General features: G+C 43.9%; 2 protein-coding genes across 4 annotated transcripts in view; one reads left to right on the forward strand and one right to left on the reverse strand.

The window, feature by feature from the left end:
• LOC118383378 (glutamyl-tRNA(Gln) amidotransferase subunit B, mitochondrial-like) overlaps nt 1-909 on the forward strand; it is an 18,890-nt gene extending 17,981 nt beyond the window's left edge. For both annotated transcript variants that reach the window (XM_052486721.1, XM_052486722.1), the window contains exon 13: nt 542-909. In XM_052486721.1, the coding sequence (XP_052342681.1) occupies nt 542-667 (126 nt within the window). In that variant the 3' untranslated portion in view covers nt 668-909. The remainder of the gene's footprint in view (nt 1-541) is intronic.
• A 1,122-nt stretch (nt 910-2,031) lies between these two features.
• Nucleotides 2,032-21,459, reverse strand: part of LOC118361870 (FHF complex subunit HOOK interacting protein 1A-like) — a 40,556-nt gene continuing 21,128 nt past the window's right edge. For both annotated transcript variants that reach the window (XM_052486720.1, XM_052486719.1), the window contains 12 exons: nt 21,041-21,280; nt 18,023-18,334; nt 17,653-17,852; nt 17,389-17,560; nt 15,151-15,396; nt 14,837-15,004; nt 12,083-12,162; nt 11,486-11,688; nt 8,918-9,994; nt 8,417-8,595; nt 5,747-5,867; nt 2,032-4,978 (listed from right to left, as the gene is read on the reverse strand). In XM_052486720.1, the coding sequence (XP_052342680.1) occupies nt 4,776-4,978; nt 5,747-5,867; nt 8,417-8,595; nt 8,918-9,994; nt 11,486-11,688; nt 12,083-12,162; nt 14,837-15,004; nt 15,151-15,396; nt 17,389-17,560; nt 17,653-17,852; nt 18,023-18,334; nt 21,041-21,160 (3,081 nt within the window). In that variant the 5' untranslated portion in view covers nt 21,161-21,280 and the 3' untranslated portion in view covers nt 2,032-4,775. The remainder of the gene's footprint in view (nt 4,979-5,746; nt 5,868-8,416; nt 8,596-8,917; nt 9,995-11,485; nt 11,689-12,082; nt 12,163-14,836; nt 15,005-15,150; nt 15,397-17,388; nt 17,561-17,652; nt 17,853-18,022; nt 18,335-21,040; nt 21,281-21,459) is intronic.

Genomic DNA, 21,459 nt, shown 5'->3' on the forward strand with positions numbered 1-21,459 from the left:
TGATGTGTACGCCGAGGTATTTGAAGCTTTTCACCTTCTCCACTAAGTTCGTGTCTCCAGAAGTCCATGATCAGCTCCTTCTTTTTGTTGCCATTAGGAGAGAGATAGAGAGGTTATTTTTCTGGCACCACTCTTCCAGGGCCCTCACCTCCGGCTGTCTAGTCATTGTTGGTAATCAAGCCTACTACTGTTGTGTCGTCTACAAACTTGATGATTGAGTTGGAGGTGTGCGTGGCCACACAGTCATGGGTGAACAGGGAGTACAGGAGGGGGCTGAGCACGTACCCTTGTGGGGCCCCTGTGTTGAAGATCAGCGAAGTGGAGGTGTTTCCTACCTTCACCACCTGGGGGGCGGCCCGTCAGGAAGTCAAGGACCCAGTTGCACAGGGCGGGGTTCAGACCCAGGTCCCTGAGCTTAATGATGAGCTTTGAGTGTACAGGCTCAACTTTTTGCTAGTAGCCAGTCTTGATAGAATTCTGTTGATGATCAATAAATTAAATGCAAACATAAGTATTTGTGCTGCTACTGTTCGCCCTACAGGTCCAAGCTATCCGCAGTGGGAACAAGAAGGTTCTAAACAAGCTCATGGGTCTGGTCCAGAAGGAGACTAAAGGCAGGGCTGACCCAGTCCTGGTACGGGCCATCCTGGAGCAGAAGACATCCTGAGGACTAACTAACACTGTCTTTGGCCACCTTGACTGCCTCAACTTTTATATGCTTGGTGGAATATCAAACTGGTCCAAGAGGCAGCAAGCATGACATCTTTATGGCGTCATCATAGTTATGTCCTCTGGTCAAGAGGATTATTGTTGCTAAATCAACTGTCTCTCATGTTGTCTTCTGGCACCATACCCGCCTTTAAGTTGTATTATTACTTTATTTGTGTACATAAATATATTCTAATTCTCTTTGGAGTGTGCACACTTATCCCCTCCCAAACACACACTTCATCTAAAACTGTCAAGGGAATGGCATACACATCCTCCATGATAATCACACTTTAAACAGAGCCATTCTGGAATCCCTTAGCAGTTTGGAACACTCTGAACCCACCAATGGCAGAACATAGCTAATAAAGGTATGGCCCATTACCAGGCAGTTTGGGAGTCGTCCCAGAAGTCATCTTTCTGCTTTTATCACCGTCCTCTGGCAGCACTGAAATGAATCAGGAGAGCAACAGAGGACTGAAGTACTATATGCAATGTATCTCCTGATACTCCCTCTAAAATGGATTGGATTAGGAATGATTTAGAGGTCAGTGTTCAGTCAAAGGAGAGGAAGTAGTCATGAGTAGTGAGCACCCCCTTGTGGCGATACATACTGTACCCTGCAATACCTGCCTTTTCTCTATCCTTTAGCTCTCTAGAGTTAGGCATCTCGCTTGAATATTGGGTTTTGTCAAATCACGCGGTAATTCAATACTGGTTGGCTGTGTGCATGCGACTTCAGTTTGGTAACGTAGGTAGTTGCCTCCCATTCATCCCCTTTGTTTCTATTGAATGCCGTATGCAGTGACCTATATAAAAGAGGTATTGTACATAACACAATTGGACTTCTTGATTTATAAAAAAAAGAGGGTTTGTGGCTGGCTGCTGTTTCAGTGGCTGTGAAGACCTATTTTTGAACAGAAGCTGGGTCACTGGATGAATGGCTGTCAGAAGCCCTGTTTATACCTGCTGTTAACATTCGTCCTGATCTTGTCCGTGTACACTTCGATCTGATCACAATGCGTTTTTTTAATCGTCCAAAAAATGTGGCCACAATCAGAATTGGACAAGATCAGGACAAAGGCTGCATGTTCGAACCAGGTATGAACAGGGATAGAGGGGGGGATTGTTTACTAAAGAGGCCAGTGGAGTCCACTGAACAAACCATTGAAAACAACCACTTCTGGGCGAAAGAAGAGGAAGGAAAAATGTGTTTTCCATTTCACTTTGCCGAGGTGAAGCTAAAATCTAAATTTGGGTAGAGAAGCTGTCAATTCAAAACATTACATTTATCTGTTCTTCAATAAAAAAAAATATAAAGACTACACTAATAGATGTCTTTATTAAAATAATCATTTCTTGGAACCTCTGACTTTAATGACAGAAGAATACACACTGGAGTAACCTGACAAGGTCATCGCTGGCATCTAAAATGGATGCTAATAGTTGTAGAAAGGGAGAAACTAGACTACTTCTCTTTGGAATTATACCTCTAAGCAACTGAAGAGAACTGTGCCTCTAAATTTGGTTAAAATAAAATGTGCTCCACACATTCTACTACAAGAGAATATGGAGTACATCAAATTTAGCAATGGCAACAAATGATGCATTCCATAACTGTCCATCGGTCCAATTTGTGGACTAGTTCGAGCAGACAGTGGTATATTTTTGACTTTGCAGCTGCATCCACGTTCATTAGGATGCACCATAGGAAAAAGTTTTGCAACAGAAAACAAAAAAGAGCATTTCTAAATGGATAAGCTCACCTTTATGCCTACTGAACATGACCATGCTTAGCCCAGAGTACACACTGTAAACAACAGGAGGAAATTCATTCAAAATTCAGGCACCAATTTTTAGGTAGTTCTTCCCTAACGTATCGATTTAATAGGGACAGGCATTGTAACAAAATGTCTCCTTGGTTGAAATCAAAACCTTAAGTAAAAAAAGTCCATTAAAATCAAGGCTATTTATTTGTTGCTAATGGTAGACCATGTCTTAGTTTGGAATTCAAACTTCAAATGGAGCATATCAGCTTGGATTTCAGGCTACCCTCGTCTTCCTGTGAGAGTTGGCCAACACTCAATGATAAAATGAATGTGCCAAATCATCAATGAACAAACCAACAGTGATGTATTCCAATTTTCCCAACTTGACTCAAAAACATACAAGAAACATGCATTCCCTATACAGCAACGAGAAAACAGAACAACTCAAGTTACAACTTCTGTGAAAAATATGGCAATAGAACCTCTCTCTACAAAACAGTTCCATTATTGTGACATTAAGTACATTATGTATTAAATACCAACCCCATCAGGAAACAAAACGTAATAAAGTACTCCTATACCTCATATCAATAATGATTTGCATAGTGTGCTGCTTCTTTGATTATTTTTCCCAATTATATACAAAAAGTACTAAAATAAGGCTAAGACATTGAGGGCTTCCCAAACGGCACCCATTACCCCATATAGTGCACTACTCTTGATTTATATGGTCAAAAGTAGTGCACTACATAGGAAATAAGGTGCTGTTTTTGATGCGAACATTGAGTGCATCACCCTGATATGGAAAGCTCCTTTTAGAGAGATATCATTATAAATAACGTGCATTCAGTGGACAGGACCTGGTGCACCATGGGAAAATGGAGTTAGCCGCAGCATTGAGAATTGACTTCAGAAGAACCCAGTGTCCTGAAGTACACCCATAAATTTAAAAAAAAAACTTCTAGATTGAATATCTAATGTGCATTGAAAACCTAACATAACTGAAATATGTCTATTTGAACAAAGAAAGTCTTTGATTTAAGGTATTTAGCGACACACAAACTTGTTTTGTACAGTGAGCCTGATAGTCTAACTTACTAGGCCTCTCCTTCAGTCAAGAGTTTTGAACAACGACCACCAAATACATAACATTAGAAAATGCCATGGTCTACGCCAACTCTATAAAGTAAGTATGAGATGAATGGGACTCCCAGTAGCATCCCACTTCTAACACCAACACGCTAACCAGTAGTTTAGTGGTGCTGCTAGGGTACTTGTTACAGGTACCCCGTGTTAACAGCCAAGTTAGTGTTACTCATTGTGGATTTATTACTTTTCCACCATTTCTCTCTCTCTGCATTGTTGGAAGGGCCCATAAGTAAGCACTTCACTGCTAGTCTACACCTGTTGTTTACGAAGCATGTGACAAATAACATTTGATTAGTGATGAATACTCCGCAGGGAGAGATCCTGACAAAATAGGCTCCTGATTATTTCCAGTACAGCATGCAAACCCAGGGTGACAACATGGCACCACCAGAGATTTCGGTAAGGCCACGTATAAGTCCCCATTGTATGGTGGCCATCACTACAAGACAACTAGAGCTGGTCACTGGAGAGGCTGTTGCTACCAGGGCAGTACACTGACATTTATGAATGCAATATTGTAAGTCTAAAAGCCTAAAGGGATAGATTGTGTGTCCTTTGTGTATCATTAACTTCCCATTGTTCCATTCAGCCTGTTCCATTCTATTCAGTCTTTGGTCGATTAGCCCCACGTTTCCATTTCAGCATTCTTATTGGTTGGTGCAGGGGTTCCACCAAAGGCTTGAAGTAGGTCAGTACTTTCCAGTCATTATAAATCACATGACCTGCTCCTTGGATGTGACATAGGCCTATGCATACAACTCTCTGAGGGCAGAACCATATACACATGAGTCTGAGGATATCAATGGCAAATGCATCAAATGGGTGAGAGGTTACTGTATATCAGAGCCCAACGTTTTTATATATTGGTTTGGAAAAATATATTAGCCTCAAATATATATAACCCAATTTAAAAACGACCTCAGGGAGAGAGACAAAAGATGAGTGAATCAATCCAAGAGGTATAGTGTTCTTCATCAAGTAGTGTTGGAAAACATGAAAAACGTTTAAAAACTTTTAAAAGTGACCCGAGTGGACACAACAGGTCAGGGACAGACACTCACTCCTTCCCTGTGAGACAATGTTACCATAACATAATTAAAACATTATAATAAAATGTTATTATAACATTATTGCAATGTTATTATATCGTTACTCCTCCATAGGGACGTGCGATAGTATTGAGTGCTCCTGCGCAATGGCCGCCAGTTCTTTGAGGAACTCTGTGAAGAGGACGGTAGCGAAGACCTCGGTCCTGGCCAGGGAAATGGTCTTGGGATGGGGAGGAGGAGAGTTCTTCATCATCCTTCCTGCCTCCAGGGGGGAACATTCTCGGCTGTCTCCGCTGTTTATATCTGTGGAGGGTAAGTAAATAGAGATGCAAAATAAGACATTAGTAATAGTAGCATTCAACTGCAGTTGGACATTGTAGCAAGCTCATGTTAGACCACTTGAAAGAAGAAATTCTCTTTTATATCAGTCTCATTTTCCTTTTTAAATCTCATGCAATCTCATACCAATACATTCCTTGCTCAGAGAGAAGCTCGCTGATAAAATGGTGGGGAGAAACCATTGGGAATGCAGTGTACTAGAGAAGTATGAGAAGAAGAACGTCAGAAGGTTGTTGTTTCTCCATTGCTGATATGCTTCATGACCAAGCTGAATATATTCTCCAAGTCCTCAAGGAGGAACCAAACACAACACAAACTAAGCACAGATACAGTTTGAATCTTTCAGTGGTGCTTCATTGCATTGATAAGAAACAACGTTATTGCTTGGCTCATTACTGGTCTTATGATCTAGGATATTGCCTCAAATCCTCTGGAAGGTTTGCCTGTATCTATTCTAATCTCAATGACCTGGCTATTGGCTACAAAACATACATAAATGACATTCTAATGATGCTCATAGGATAGCTGACAATAAAGTTCAGAATTCAACAACGTCTATTCAAACAAAACATTTATACGACCAGTAAGTAACAGTACACAGTTATACGGTTGTTATAAACACTATGTATCCTGGCAGGGAAGCCCTTACGTTAGCTTCAGTACGTCTTTACTAACATGGAACCAGATATGTAGGACAGAGAATTATGGGTACTGTAGTCAATCAAGTCTCACCTTGACCCTTGAGTGAACTCTCCCTGGCCAGGAGGCAGTGCTGGGCGGAGGTGATCAGCTCTGGGAAGTCCTTCTTGGTCGAGGCCTGCTGCTCTATCTGGTTCTTAAGGGATGCTAGTACCTGATATGGAAACATATATATAGTAACATCAGTAGAACATCAGACAGGAAATACAATGCCTTCAGAAAGTAGTCACACTCCTAGACTTTTTCCAAATGTTGTTGTGTTACAAAGATGGACTAAATATGGATTTAATTGCAATTTTTGTCAATGATCTACACCAAATACTCTAATGTCAAAGTGTAAGAAAAATTTTAACATTTACTAAAACATTTATGAAAAATAAAACACTAATACATCTTGATTAGATAAGTATTCACCCACTGAGACAATACGTGTTAGAATCCCCTTTGGCAGTGATTACAGTTGTGAGTCTTTCTGGGTAAGTCTCTAAGAACTTTGCACAGCTGAATTGTATATGCCCATTATTATTAAAAATATTATTCAAGCTCTGTCAAGTTGGTTGTTGATCATTGCTAGAAAGCCATTTTCAAGTCTTGCCATAGATTTTCAAACCGATTTAAGTAAAAACGGTAACTCGGCCATTCAGGAACATTCAATGTTGTCTTGGTAAGCACCGGCAGTATAAATTTGGCCTTGTGTTTTATGTTATTGTCCTGCTGAAAGGTGAATTAGTCTCCCAGTGTCTGTTGGAAAGAAGACTGAATTAGGTTTTCCTCTAGGACTTTGCCTGTGCTTAGCTGTATTCAGTTTATTTTTATCCTAAAAAACTCCTTAGTCCTTGCTGATGACAAGCATTCCCATAACATGATGCAGCAAACAATGTTCAAAAATATGAAGGGTGGTACTCAGTCATGTGTTGTGTTGAATTTGTTCCAAACAAAGCATTGTATTCAGGGCAAAAAGTTCCTTTCTTTGCCTCATGTTTTACAGTATTACTTAATTGGACATATTTTTACTCCTGAACTTAGACTTGCCATAACAAAGGGGTTGAATACTTAGACTCAATACATTTCAGCATTTCCTTTTTTATTCATTTAAAAAATGTTCTACTAACAAAATTCCACTTTGATATTATGGGGTATTTTGTGTAGATCAGTGACAAAATCTAAATTAAATCCATTTTAAATTCAGGCTGTAACACATCAGAATGTGGAAAAAGTCAAGGGGTGTGAATACTTTCTGAAGGCACTGTAGCTGCCAGAGCACAGAAAGTACAGGATAAATATTGTATCAAAGCAACAATGAGGTAGTCTCATTCGGCTATCCTGATCTCGCGAGCTTACATTGAAACAAGATGGTGGATCAATGAGATCACCATGCTGAATTGTTTTGTTTTTTTGCACACAAACATTGTATTGTTCTACTGAGAAAAATGAATGCAATCATTGCATTTCCACAGCGCAAGACGCCTTATCAAAGAAAGTGTACATTTGTTTTGACTGAATTAAGCCAACAGGCTTCGCGTTCTTGATGCCAAGAGTATTGCAATACATACTATCAGGTGTAAAACAGGTAGCTTTTGCATAAAAGCATATTACACGATTGAAAAGAAAACCAGAGGCATAAACCAGACAAAACAAGGGCATTAAGCAAGACAAGACACACTGATGATGAGAGAACCAAACCGCATTTATCTCCATGTCAAACAATCCACCTCTTTTAATCTGGACCCTAATGAAAATGAAGTGCCCAGTGTTTGTACATCAACAACTCGCCATCCCCTTTCATCCGCATCCAAACATTCCTTTTAATGCGAGCTTTCAAACGGCCCCATTCCATTTTGATTTCCTTGTTTACACATCCTCTATTCAATTATGCATGAATCAGCCAGCGGAGAGAAAAAAAACACTGTGTTAAAGTCTCACTAGACTTGTTTCACAGCCATTTTGAACTCTGTTTTCATTGCCACGTTAAGTGTACGCCGCTCATAGGTTGCTTCCCAAATGGCACCCTATCCCCTATATAGTACACTACTTTTACCCAGGGTCCATAAGGATCTGGTTAAAAGTAGTGCACTATATAGGGAATAAGGTTCTATTTAGGACAAACCCATAGTATTCATAATCTCCTCTCTAATTAATACTATTCATAACGGATCCCTCCTCTCGAACTTCTAACAGGTTTTCTGGTTGTTTCATGAGTCTCCAGAGGTTTAAACAGCTTAGAGCGGTGAGAGAGAAAAGCAAACAGTTTTTTTTTTTACACCTCTAATGCTTACTAAATGGAGCAGAGTGAAATGTTTACTAAGAGAGTTGTCTCTGTTTTGAGTAGGCGTGCATTGCAGTGTCTATGAGGAGTATCTTAACAGTAGGACTCTGTCCATATCTGCCTCAAAGTCATTGAGAGAACAAAGGATACAGACAGATAGACAAAGTCTATACAGAGATGGACAGACAGACTGAAAGTCTATACAGAGATGGACAGACAGACTGAAAGTCTATACAGAGATGGACAGACAGACTGAAAGTCTATACATAGATGGACAGACAGACTGAAAGTCTATACATAGAGATAGATGGACAGACAGACTATACATAGAGATAGATGGACAGACAGACTGACATAATTAATGGAATCTAGGAGCGGGAGTGGACACTGGGCTGGTGATAGTCACAATCACGCGCACACACACACACTATCTGTACCTGATAGAGTGAGCGCACGCTGGGCTGGAACACCATGTTGGTGTTGAGGAGGAAGGATTGCAGCAGGGGCTGGGGGTAGGCAGCCAGCTGGGCCAGTATACCAGTCAGCAGGAGGTTGACATGGAGAGAGTTATCCAGCATGTTCTCCAGACGTGACAACAGCACACTGACAAATGGCCCTACAGGAAGAGAGAAAGAGAGTCTTCACTCAGATTGTCAAACCTGGTTAAAGATCAAGCCTTAAAGTAAGGCAGATAATACTTCAATCCAGACAGACAGACAGACACTTTACTCAGACTGAAGTTTTATCTGTCTTACTTTAATTTAACCAGGTTTGACAGTCTGAGTAAAGCCTCTCTCTCTCGCTATGAGTCAAATGCATTGTAAGATAACCATGTTGTGATTCTTCAGCTAATTCTTGACACGTGTTAGAGAGCTGAACTTCAAACCTATTGTACAAAAGTTAAGGCTTTTATTTCTGAGAGTGTTGTTTTGTCTTACCTGTAAAAGGCACCGAATGGCTCCTAGTGCTCCCACTGCGGAGCTTGGTCCCAAACAGGGATGAGTGCGGCTTCTCCAGCTCTGGCGTATCCATAGAGAATGAGCTGAAGTCCACCTCGTCCTCCTCCATGGGGGTGACAACAGGATTCCGGAACTCTTTGTCCACCGTTTTCACAGGGCTGCTCCCCCCAGTCCCGGCCTCGTCACTGCCCAGCGTACGAATCAGCTCCTCGTACTGACCCATGAGGTCGTCCCCCACCTTAGCCGAGGGGCTCTGGAGGTTGGAGTTGTGGTCCACAACATGAGCTTTGACCTCTTTTGACCCCTTTGTGACCTCCAAGCTGTTGACCTCCATGTTGGTGGGATGGAGTGGAAGACTCAGGACATTGCTGAGGGGGACCTCATCCTTCTCCTGCAGACTGGATTCTTTGAAATGGTCCTCCTCAAGGTTAAATTCTGAGTCTATTTCAGATTCCTCCGATTCCGGTAGTGTCTCCCGGCTGGATCTGCGGCGATCCACAGTATCGCGGGCGTCCTTCTTTGCCACAAGGTCGTAGACCATGACATCATCCTGGAAGTCGGACTCCTCGATGTAGGAACCCTTAACCAGCATGATGGCAGTCCTCCTCATCTCCTGGATGTGTTTGGGCGGCTCGGCTGCAGGCAGCTGTGGAGGTCTACTACTCTCAGCAGTAGCAGCCTCGGGGGACACCACCGGACCGGCATCATAACTATCGTCCCACTCCAGCTCTAGTTGATTAGTAGGGGCTGGGTCTATGGTCTGGGGCGGGCAGGGGGGACGAGGCCGTGGATGTGGATGTGACCTCTTGGGGTTAACTGTCTGGGCTTGGCGTCCCCTGGCCCCAGCCTCCTCCAGGGCACTGGGTTGGTACTCCTCTGGAGGGGGGTCCTCTCCATCGTAGGGGGCTGACCACACCTGGCAGGCCCGGGTGCAGCTGCTGATGCCCAGGCGGGCGTTGTAAAGGTAGTGCAGGTAGTTGACGTCCAGGTAGATCTCAGAGCCGATGACGCAGGAGTAGCACGAGCCATCCTCCTCCAAAAAGGTCTCCTCGGTCTCTGAAAAACAGACAGAAAGACAGGGAGCATTACAAGTCAGTAATGTATCTAACAGTGATAGCCAGAGAGATACACACACACACAGAGAGAGAGAGAGAGAGAGAGAGAGAGCGAGAGAGAGACAGAGCGAGAGAGAGAGACAGAGCGAGAGAGAGAGACAGAGCGAGAGAGAGAGACAGAGCGAGAGAGAGAGAGAGAGACAGAGCGAGAGAGAGAGACAGAGCGAGAGAGAGAGACAGAGCGAGAGAGAGAGACAGAGCGAGAGAGAGAGACAGAGCGAGAGAGAGAGACAGAGCGAGAGAGAGAGACAGAGCGAGAGAGAGACAGAGCGAGAGAGAGAGACAGAGCGAGAGAGAGAGACAGAGCGAGAGAGAGACAGAGAGAGAGAGAGACAGAGAGAGAGAGAGACAGGAAATAGAACAAGTCAGTGCGATTAATAATATAACTAATCCTGGCTGACACACTGCGCTGCGCGCACTGCATGCACGATGAATTCACGCACAGCAGAACTAATGACGTTGACAATTAACCACAGGAGGCTAAACTGATTTAATTGAGATTTCATGAGTTGATAAAAACACTTTCTAATAAGGCCTCTTATGTTATTAATCTGACAACATGAGACTTCATGTAAAGATCATACAGAACCATAACTGATGGATGTTTGAATGACTCTTAATAAGGAATAGTAAATGGATAGGAATAATGCATTATCAATAGAACGTGTTCTACTACGGGGATAGGAATAATGCATTATCAATAGAACGTGTTCTACTACGGGGATAGGAATAATGCATTATCAATAGAACGCGTTCTACTGCGGGGATAGGAATAATGCATTATCAATAGAACGCATTCTACTGATATATATATATATATATATCCACACAGACAAAGTGTTTGAACTGTCTAGATATCCATGATACATGGAAATCTAGACAGTTCAAACACTTGGTCTGTGTTTCGTTGGTTTTTGGCAAAAACCACCTCCACTAATTAGGTCAAAGCGCTCACCATCAACAATGTTATGACTAGTCGCAACTCAGTAAAGGAACTTTTTGTGTGTTAGAGATTTTGGCTCAGCGTAGAGCTCATTGAAGCTGCGATTGTGAATACAGAAGAGAGTGAAGTGTGAATCAGATTAGGATCAAATGTGATCTTAATTAGTTTCGTCTACTCAGACTAAGCTGCAGCACATGGCCTAAAATCCCAAACACAAATATTCAGGCCACTTGAAACAAAGGAAACTAGATTGGGTTTCATTATTATAGGTCGAGAGATAGAAATTGTTAAAATCCTTCAGAAGTAACAGTTTATTCCCTGAGAACCATTGAGGCATTCAAAAGATCACCTTCAAATAGAAAGCAACTGGTTAAATACGGGGTTAATTCCACTTTACTTCTGCATGTGGCACGTTACACTGTCTTGTCCTAGTGATAGGCATATTTAAAGTACAGAACCAGCTAGAAATCTCCAGTGAACCTATCTTACCCATGGTGCCAGTGTTAGGACTGTTGTCTGTACCCTTTGACCAGAGGATGGAGTCCAGCTGTCTGAGAGGTGGGGGGCTGTGTTCGGGGGAGCAGCAGGAGGGTGTGAGCGCTAGGATCTTAGCGGCCGACACCGAGTAGAAGTCTCTCTCCTTCACCACACGTCGCTGGCTCAGCATCATGTGATTACAGGGGATCAGGTATCTGGAGAACCAGAGGAGGGGGGGGTAGATCCTGTTAGGGAGCCCCAGCAGGGGGAACTGAGACTGGGGTTAGGAGGAGGACGGGGGGTTATGGTTGTACCAAGAAATGGAGATGGGTCGGTGTTTGGGTGTTAAGGAGAAAAAGCGGAGTACGGGCTCATCACATGGTAAACCAATCAGCTGTACCATGATTTACAGTAAGACAATGAGGCTTAGCTGAGAGGAGAAACTGAATTTGTAAGTGTGTGTGTGTGTGTGTGTGTGTGTGTGTGTGTGTGTGTGTGTGTGTGTACACTTCAACTAGGTATACAGAGAAAGACATCATACACCCCAAATGTTCCATATAATATCATCATGAACATGCATAGAACATGGAACAGGCCCCACCCACTTACCTCAAGATGAGCTGCAGCATCACATCCTCACAGTACAGTCCAATGAGAGTCTGGAACAGCGCCAGAGACACAGTACCCAGCTGGAAAACACCAAGAAGATAAGCATCACAAGATGATGAAGCAAAGGCCTCAGAGGACCGGAATACATCACAGGGCTGGATTAATATGTAAGGGATTACCAGGGCTGAATTTCAAAATGTCTGCCTGTGGCACCTGGCATCATACCTGTTTGGACAGCCTGAAGTCACAGCTTTTGATGATACTTGTTTTGTAAGTATCCCTGATTCAACTTCACTTAGTTGGCATGTAACCAGCTAATAGTGCCCCTAGGTCCTTAATGAGTTATGTTTTAGGCATGGTGTATGTCTTGATTAGGTTGGATTGTGTGGAAAGGTGTATGCCTATCTGTCTGAGTAGCTGACAGCTGAATAATGAGCTGAATAATGATAAATGTATGGAAATGTCTGTCCATTTGAGGGTTTGGAATGGGGCGACTCACCAACAGGGAGTCGACCTGGCCAAGGCTTTCGACTCTGTCAATCACCGTATTCTTATCAGCAGACTCAACAGCCTTGGTTTCTCAAATGACTGCCTCGCCTGGTTCACCAACTACTTCTCTGATAGAGTTCAGTGTGTCAAATCGGAGGGCCTGTTGTCCGGACCTCTGGCAGTCTCTATGGGGGTGCCACAGGGTTCAATTCTCAGGCCGACTCTTTTCTCTGAATAGATCAATGATGTCGCTCTTGCTGTGGGTGATTCCCTGATCCACCTCTACGCAGACGACACCACTCTGTATACATCTGACCCTTCTTTGGACACTGCTCCAAAATGAGCTTTAATGCCATACAACACTCCTTCCGTGGCCTCCAACTGCTCTTAAACACAAGTAAAACTAAATGCATGCTTTTCAACCGATCGCTACCCACCTGCCCGACTAGCATCACCACTCTGGACGGTTCTGACTTATGAATGTGTGGACAACTATAAATACTTAGGTGTCTGGCTAGACTGTAAACTCTCCTTCCAGACTCCTATTAAACATCTCCAATCTAGAATCGGCTTCCTATTTCGCAACAAAGCCTCCTTCACTCACGCTGCCAAACATACGCTCGTAAAACTGACTATCCTACCGATCCTTGACTTCGGCGATGTCATTTACAAAATAGCCTCCAACACTCTACTCAGCAAACTGGATGCAGTCTATCACAGTGCCATCCGTTTTGTCACCAAAGCCACATATACCACCCACCACTGTGACCTGTATGCCCTCATCGGCTGGCCCTCGCTTCATATTCGTCGCCTGACCCACTGGCTCCGGGTCATCTATAAATCTTTGCTATGTAAAGCCCCGCCTTGTCTCAGCTCACTGGTCACCATAACACCCACCGTACCACGCGCTCCAGAAGGTATATCTCACTGGTCATCCCCAAAGCCAACACCTTTGGCCGCCTTTCCTTCCAGTTCTCTGCTGCCAATGACTGGAACGAATTGCAAAAATCACTGAAGCTGGATTCCATGCGTAACTCTGTGTTGTCCTTATCAAAACCATCAATGTTAAATGGGCTGCAGGTATCAGAGAAGTGTTGTTTTCTACCCTGTAGAGTACAAATCTGCCCAGGAGCGTTTTTCACAGTTGAGTAGTCCTGTGAAGAGAGCACTTGAACGTTTTAATTGACAAGCCTCTGTTTGATGTTAATGAATGAAGCCTTTCCAGCAATTCCCCCTGTTTGAACTATACATTACTATACATTTCCTAATATTTACTTGCCTTGTCCAACGACTAATTAGATAGTTATTGTGCATTGCCATGGCAATAATCTGCTGTCTTTGATACTGACATTTTAAATATTTGTTTAAATTATTACGAAACGGCCTCTGGGGAAACTCTCTCCAAAACAAGTCTCAGTTATTTTAAACATGACTCACACAGCATAGCAGCAAGATTCACAGACATAAATGAGATCCTTCAGAAAGTTGTCAGGTTGAGGAGGCCTGGCTATCTACTAAGTGTTACTAGGAGACTCTAGGTTGAAATATGCACAGCACTCAATATGTTTTGCCACTACATGTGTGCTGCGGTTGTGTGTATTTGTGAGTGCTAGCACGAAGGCTCCCGGATCTGAAAAGGGAAGTTGACACATGTGCTGAGCAGGTGTCTCAGCCTGCAGACTCCCTCCCGTACCTGGTGTGTCGATGCGGCTAACCAGAGTGTCCAGGAAGTGAACGTTACCTGGAAGGGTGTGTCGATGCGGCTGACCAGAGTGTCCAGGATGTGGACGTTACCTGGAAGGGTGTGTTGATCAGAGTGTCCAGGATGTGGACGTTACCTGGAAGGGTGTGTCGATGCGGCTGACCAGAGTGTCCAGGATGTGGACGTTACCTGGAAGGGTGTGTCGATGCGGCTGACCAGAGTGTCCAGGATGTGGACGTTACCTGGAAGGGTGTGTCTGATGCGGCTGACCAGCGTGTCCAGGATGTGGACGTTACCTGGAAGGGTGTGTTGATGCGGCTGACCAGCGTGTCCAGGATGTGGACGTTACCTGGAAGGGTGTGTTGATGCGGCTGACCAGCGTGTCCAGGATGTGGACGTTACCTGGAAGGGTTGTTGTTGATGCGGCTGACTAGAGTGTCCAGGATGTGGACGTTACCTGGAAGGGTGTGTGGATGTGGCTGACCAGCGTGTCCAGGATGTGGACGTTACCTGGAAGGGTGTGTTGATGCGGCTGACCAGCGTGTCTAGGATGTGGACGTTACCTGGAAGGGTGTGTTGATGCGGCTGACCAGCGTGTCCAGGACGTGGACGTTCTCGTGGCGGTGGAGGAGGATGAAGGAGAGGAAGGTCTGCAGCAGGACCGGCTCTGACACCGACCGCACGAACAGGTCCAGATAGGCCGTGGTAGTCATCACCTCCTCCAGGGTCAGCTAGAGAGAAACACACAACCATCAGTAGGCTGGATACAAATACGCTGCATCCTTCCTTCCAATCTTTCTGGAAGTAGTGACTGATCTGACATTGATCTGGAATGGTGGATCTAATACGGTGTGATCCATGCTGTGTTAATACTGACCTTGTGGAGGGCCGGTGCCAACACAGGCACCAGAAAGCCATTGTAGATGTAGCTGACCAGCTGGTCCCTGATGTTGGGGTGAGCCACCTGAATGACTGCATTGCAGAACTCCAGTGAGTTGAGGAACTGAACCAGGGTGGGCATCTGTAGCCAGTCCTCTCTGTGGAGGCAGTGCCACTCCTCACTGGGCACCTCCAGCTTGGTGGGCAGAGACGAGTAGAGACCGCTCAGCCCCGTGGCCAGCACCTAGAGGAGGGGGAGAGGAGAGAGAGAGACGCATTTAGTGGAACCCCTTCAAGTAGGCTATTGCTTACTTACACCATATAAACTGTACACTGTGGTCTGGTATCACGCGACCATGTTGCTGGGAATAACTAGGATCTAATATTATTATGCGTTTCCTTTCATCTTTGCATAAGTTTCCTTTTGTGCATGTGAAAGATAACTGTCCATGACTTTGCACAAAGGGCTTAAATGCATTGGCAGGATGGAGCGATGCCTCTAAACCAGGGAACTGAATGGGCCTCTGTTCTGACTTCCTGGTACAGGTATATCCCTGTCTCTCCATTGGCTTATCCAGGCAGTAGGAAGCTAGGCAAGTAATCCTGTGACAGAGAGGTATTGTAGCCTACTCCTGCTGTGCAGTTACGTCAAATACTGTTACATAACTGGTTATCGTCCATGCAGCCTGTACAGTCTCTCCACGGTACAGGTGAGATTGAAACACATTCTGTTGACACTGTTTAAGCACTGCCAAGCTAGATAGTCAGTCCACAACGGCTTAACAGAAGTGTTTGATAGTGAAGATACTAGTCGCAACAGGACAAGTGTTCTGTGGGGGATACTGTAAAAACATTCAGAAGGGCAGACTGGTGCATTGAGGATGACACTTTAGAGAGTTATACGATTTACAGTATAGATTAAATATGAGCATTGAGCAACATACATTAATTATGAGTGTGGAAGTGGTCACAAATGACTGTTATGCAATTGTGTGTTCACTCTGGCTTCACTCTTAGTGGGTTTTATGGCGCAGATATAAATTGTTTTCCCCTTCCGTGCTTTGAGCTGTACTGTATGTTATAAATCTACCAAGTCCCTTCTCTTCATGGTCTCACATTCAAATGACTAGTGTGTGAATCTATGCATGTGATAGAAGCCTCATCCCCCTTCCCCCTCCCTCAAAGCTGAAAGCAAGTGGAGAAAGGCAGCATTACTAAAATTACCTCTAGTTGATTTACCTCAAGTTTATTATTTTTTTTACCTTTATTTAACTAGGCAAGTCAGTTAAGAACAAATTCTTATTTACAATGACGGCCTAGGAACAGTGGGTTAACTGCCTTGGTCAGGGGCAGAACGACAGATTTGTACCTTGTCAGCTCGGGGATTCGATCCAGCAACCTTTTGGTTACTGGCCCAACGCTCTGACCACTAGGTTACCCGCTGATTTACATCCAGTTGATTTACCGGTTGCCAGGCTTCATCAATAACAATGGGCATTGACGTACGACTGTGTGATTTTAAAGTTACCATCCAAAAGCAAGTGATTTCCCTGGTGAGCTAATGCATCAAGATGGTGGCATGGTTTGATAAGTATTCTAATCAACAACACAGGTCAAAGTTACTACATCAGTCTAGTGCAAATCGATTATCATTTATAATCATCGACTTAAGTGTTCATCCATTTTGTTTCATCAAACTAATATTCTTTTAAGGTTTACAATTTAAATATACAGTCTTGAGATATGTATAAATTATTTTTACACCTGGGCTGAGTTTAGCCTTTTAATAACATGAGTGTGTTGCTTGTTACATTATCAAAAGCATATGAATACCTCACGTTTAACATACAACAGCGCCACTCTCCCTCGACCTGCTTCATTATGCATACAGTAGGCTAAGCATATTTGGGCCATGAATATCATACGCCTATCAGGGGACAAAGAGAGGTCAGGGATATTAATTTGTCTGGTAGTTGGTACAATGAGTTAATAGGACATTGAGTCAAGGGCAGAACAAATGTCCATATGACATGTATACAGAGGAGATAGAGAGAGAGGAGAGAGAGAGAGGGGGAGGACAAAATCTAAACAAAGAGAACGAGAAGGGCAAAGGGACAGTGAGACCTAAGAAACAGAAATACAGAGCCATAAAACAAGAGTCAAAAATCACAGACAGAACGTGAAAGAGACCAAAAGGAGCAAGACAACAGTATCATAAAGACAGACATCTCATCACCGGACAAAAGTAGGTGTTCTCTGCGATGTGCTGGGCCACGCGCTGGTTCTCTGCAGACAGTGACATGATGAGGAGCAGGGCGTCCCGGGCCTGCTGGCCCACCAGGCCCTCCCGGTGGATGAAGGGGATCAGCAGGGAGAAGATCAGGAAGTTGGCCGCCCCCTGGTCCTCGCTGTAATAATAATCACCATAATAATTGATGGGATTTCTATAGAGCTTTTCCAGTATCTCAAAGTGCTTTACATTGTAAGGCGAGAAGCTCACCTGGTATGGAAGAAGAGCTCCAGGACAGACTGGTCCTTGGCCAGGACACAGCACAGTTGGTTGAGTAATGACACCAGCTCAGCCTCCACCTCCGGGCCAGCTGTCCCCGAGCACGACGACAGGAGCATCATTAAAGGTCGTAACACAGGTTTGTGGTGCAGTAAGGGCTGCCGCGCCTGGCCCACAATCATCTCGTACATCTTAGAAGAAGAAGATTACTTTATTGTCAGTTGTCACTGACATGTCCTTTTCCTTTATCCCAACCCCCCCGAGACACCCTCCTCAAATCATGACAGATTTCTCTGTCAGACCAGGGATTCAACCCCCAACCCTCTAGTTACCGACCACAGTCTCTAACCTCTACACCTACCTTAAGCTGCTCCAGTTTCATATCATCAGTAAACTGTCGCCTCAGGCTCCACAGGAAGAGCCTCTCCATGACGTTCTCCATCACCACAAACTCCAGGATGGGTCCCATGGCTCCCGCCTGGCCGGCGTCCTCCTCCATGAGCAGGAACAGAATGTGTTCCACGTAGTTCTGCACCGCGCTGGCCTCGTCCCCCGGGATGGGCCCGCCGAAACGCATGGGGCCGCCGCTGGAGAGGCCGATGACACCAAGGGCAGCCATGTTGCTGCTCGTGTTGCTGCGGAGAGGATCATGCTTCTCCAGGATCTTTACCACCTGAAGGGACAACGGGGAAGGTACAGGGTTATGTCCATAGAAATGAATATAGTACCTGTATATCTGTGGTAATTTCACCTTCATTTTACAAGGAAGCAGATCAAATAAGATTAGTTCTCGCAGTGAACTGAATATTTTCTTTGGTCAACTTGAAGTTTATTCGATAACCTCGATAGAGCAAGGTTAAATAAATCAACTAGCAAATCGTAACAGTTGAAATCAAATGAGCAAGTTATTTCATTGCGTGTACACCAGAGTACAAGACAAACTCTCTCAGACTCTGCCAAAGTGCTTACAATGATGTTCAGGCTAAATTAGATTGACTGAAACATGTTGGTTTGTTATGTTGGTAATATTCTCTCGGGAGGACTCATAAGTGACAGTTAATAATCGTCATCGGACAGCCTGCTGCTGCCTTTATTGATCTAGATGAACACAACAGTCTATTACAAGAGGAAGATCTGAGAGAGAATACTCAAGTCCTACGGGAAATACATTGGAGAAAGCTGATGCATCGTTTGTGATTTTACGAAGATTACATTTGCCTGAGTCATGTCAATATAATATCTCAAGCCCAGGCAGTTACAATTGTGTATAAATTGGGTTTGTGATATTCCAATTCCACTGTTGCCTGCGGAATTCTGTACTGAAATGTAAATGGACAACCACAAATCAAGTGACATCGCATTTATATTGACAGTGAACCATAAACAAAATTAACGCTAACAGTGACATGCACATAATATCAATATATTGATGGTAAATCAGCTTGATATGAAAGTGTATAAGGCTGTTTTGTCCTCTATATGTTTGTGACTTAGTGTGTAGATAATCAGTCCCTCTCTAGTAGGACCTCCCTACATAAGCCTCACTAATGAATACAGGACTGTGTTCAGTAGCCCACAATGCATGAAAAAAGTTATGTTGCCTGGGAAAAACTCAAATCTGTATTCTCATTGGAAAGGTTCAGGTAGTACCTCCCTGTTTCACTAAGTTTTAAAACATTCCTTTAATGAACACAACCCAGACATGGGAGGAACCATTCATAGAGTCACAACAATGAGCCTACTGTCCCCACCAGGCCCTGCTACCATGGCGATGGGAAGTCCACTGAGAGCAGAGCAGAGGGAGAGCCAGACTGGCTGACTGAGACAGAGCTCCCAGGTGACTGATTGATCCAGGCATGATAGCGTGATAACCGCACAGGATGAGTGAAGAGAGGGAAGGAAGAGGAGTAGAGATGGGTGTCATATTAAAGTTGCCACTTCCTTCACTCAGGTCTGTCTACAATTCTGTTGGGTATTTCTGGTGTAACAAATAGCTTTGAGGACATAGCTGGGTAACACAGTAGGACTATAGATGATCAAGTGGCCTTTTCTAACCACTGACTGGACTGACTAGTAATACATGGAGGTGGAGGCATGGAGCCGTCAGGATAATGGATAACATGTACTGATACATAGAGATAAATCAATATAGTTCCCTTTGTGTACTGGTATCTGTATAGAACCATAGTGAGATGAAACAAACTGTTGCCCAGAACATATCATCCTGTCCTGGGCAACCCTACACTGACTGGATAACATTCAGCTCTCTCAGACATCCTAACAAAAGGACAGTGATTTCACAGGGGTCTGGAGAGGGAGAGATAAGGCTGAAGCTATTGACTGTCAATGAAAGTCTACCCATTTTTCTGAAATGTCAACAGTTTTCCTCAATACAGGGTCCCGGGGGGTGCCTACTTAGAATTCCTGGAAAAGCCCAGCCTGCTAAGACCCAAACTCAATAGCACTCCTATCACGCTATTAATTAGCCAAAATGTAGCCATTAAGACTCAGCTGGAGCCGTATTGTAGTGCCAACCTGCCTGCAGAGAGTGTCCAAGCTCTAGAAATGTCCTAAATTTCAGAATATGATTCTGTTGAAACCCTTAACAGTGCACTTCACAGACCCAACATTTATATTATCCCATAGAGCGGCGCACATTTGGCCCAACGTCATCCTGGTTAGGGTTTGGTCCGGGGTAGGCCGTAATTCTTAACTGACTTGCCTAGTTAAATAAAAGGTTAAAAAATAAATAAAAATGATAAATGCTGAGAATGATACAAAAAAAATGAAACAGATTGAACATAATTCCAGGCCTCTTGGTTGTGTTTTTACTGTTCTATGTCCAGCAACGTGAGCTCCAACCCCATTTTATAGTAAATTATGTTTGTGTTTCCAGGCTTTACTGTATTCTATTCTCTGTAGCTGAGGGGTGGAGACTCCTGCCAACTCCCTCCCACTGGGGTGAACTGAGGCTGAATAGAGAAGGGAGGAGCCAGTAGACAGTCATCATTTCAGTTACATACTGTAGCCGTTCAGTTACCACAATGAGGTCTGGGCCTGAGAGGGTTCACGTTCATGGGCGGGATTGTAGGAGTTTAGGTTGTAGGATTTAGGAAATGTTTGTGTTATAGGTTCTGCAGTGGGGTTTGGAGTTATGGTTCCAATTATAAGAGTTTGTGTTTTAAGAGTTTGAGGAAGAGCTTCTGGGTTAAAGTGATTGGGCTACAATGATACAATGATACAATGATACAATGCATTTAGTGTTCTGAGGGTTTGAGTTAGGTTCTGGGTTCTACGAGATTGAGCTATACAAGTTAAATGAGGGTTTTGAGCTGAAGTTATAACTAGGGTTACAAGACAGAATTGTGGTTTTGTTCACCTGTGCCCAGTGGTTCTTAAACACGATCATGCAGGTCTCTGGGTCCACCCCTTTCAGGACCAGGGCCTCCCCCTGTCTGCCATCACTGTTTCCATTGGCAACCATGGAGGCCATCATCATGGTGACCAGATCTCGTGTGGGTTAAACCATTACACAGGACGGAAAGGGGTAGAGGGGGAGAGTCCTCACTTGAGACCGGCTGAGACCACTTGCACAGGGGGATGAGGGAACACTGGGGATCTGCAGAACACAGAAAACATCATGTCATCATCCTGTACATGCAGATGGTGAATCAGTAATTTGTCATTGTTCAAACCTATAACAATACATACTATGGCATACTGTAGTAGTAGCTGACAGATTAAGACTACTGTTTTTTTTATTATTTTTTTATTTTTTACCTAACAAATTCTTATTTT

Source organism: Oncorhynchus keta, chromosome 29 (assembly GCF_023373465.1).
Source record: "Oncorhynchus keta strain PuntledgeMale-10-30-2019 chromosome 29, Oket_V2, whole genome shotgun sequence".
NCBI classification, from domain to species: Eukaryota; Metazoa; Chordata; class Actinopteri; order Salmoniformes; family Salmonidae; genus Oncorhynchus; species Oncorhynchus keta.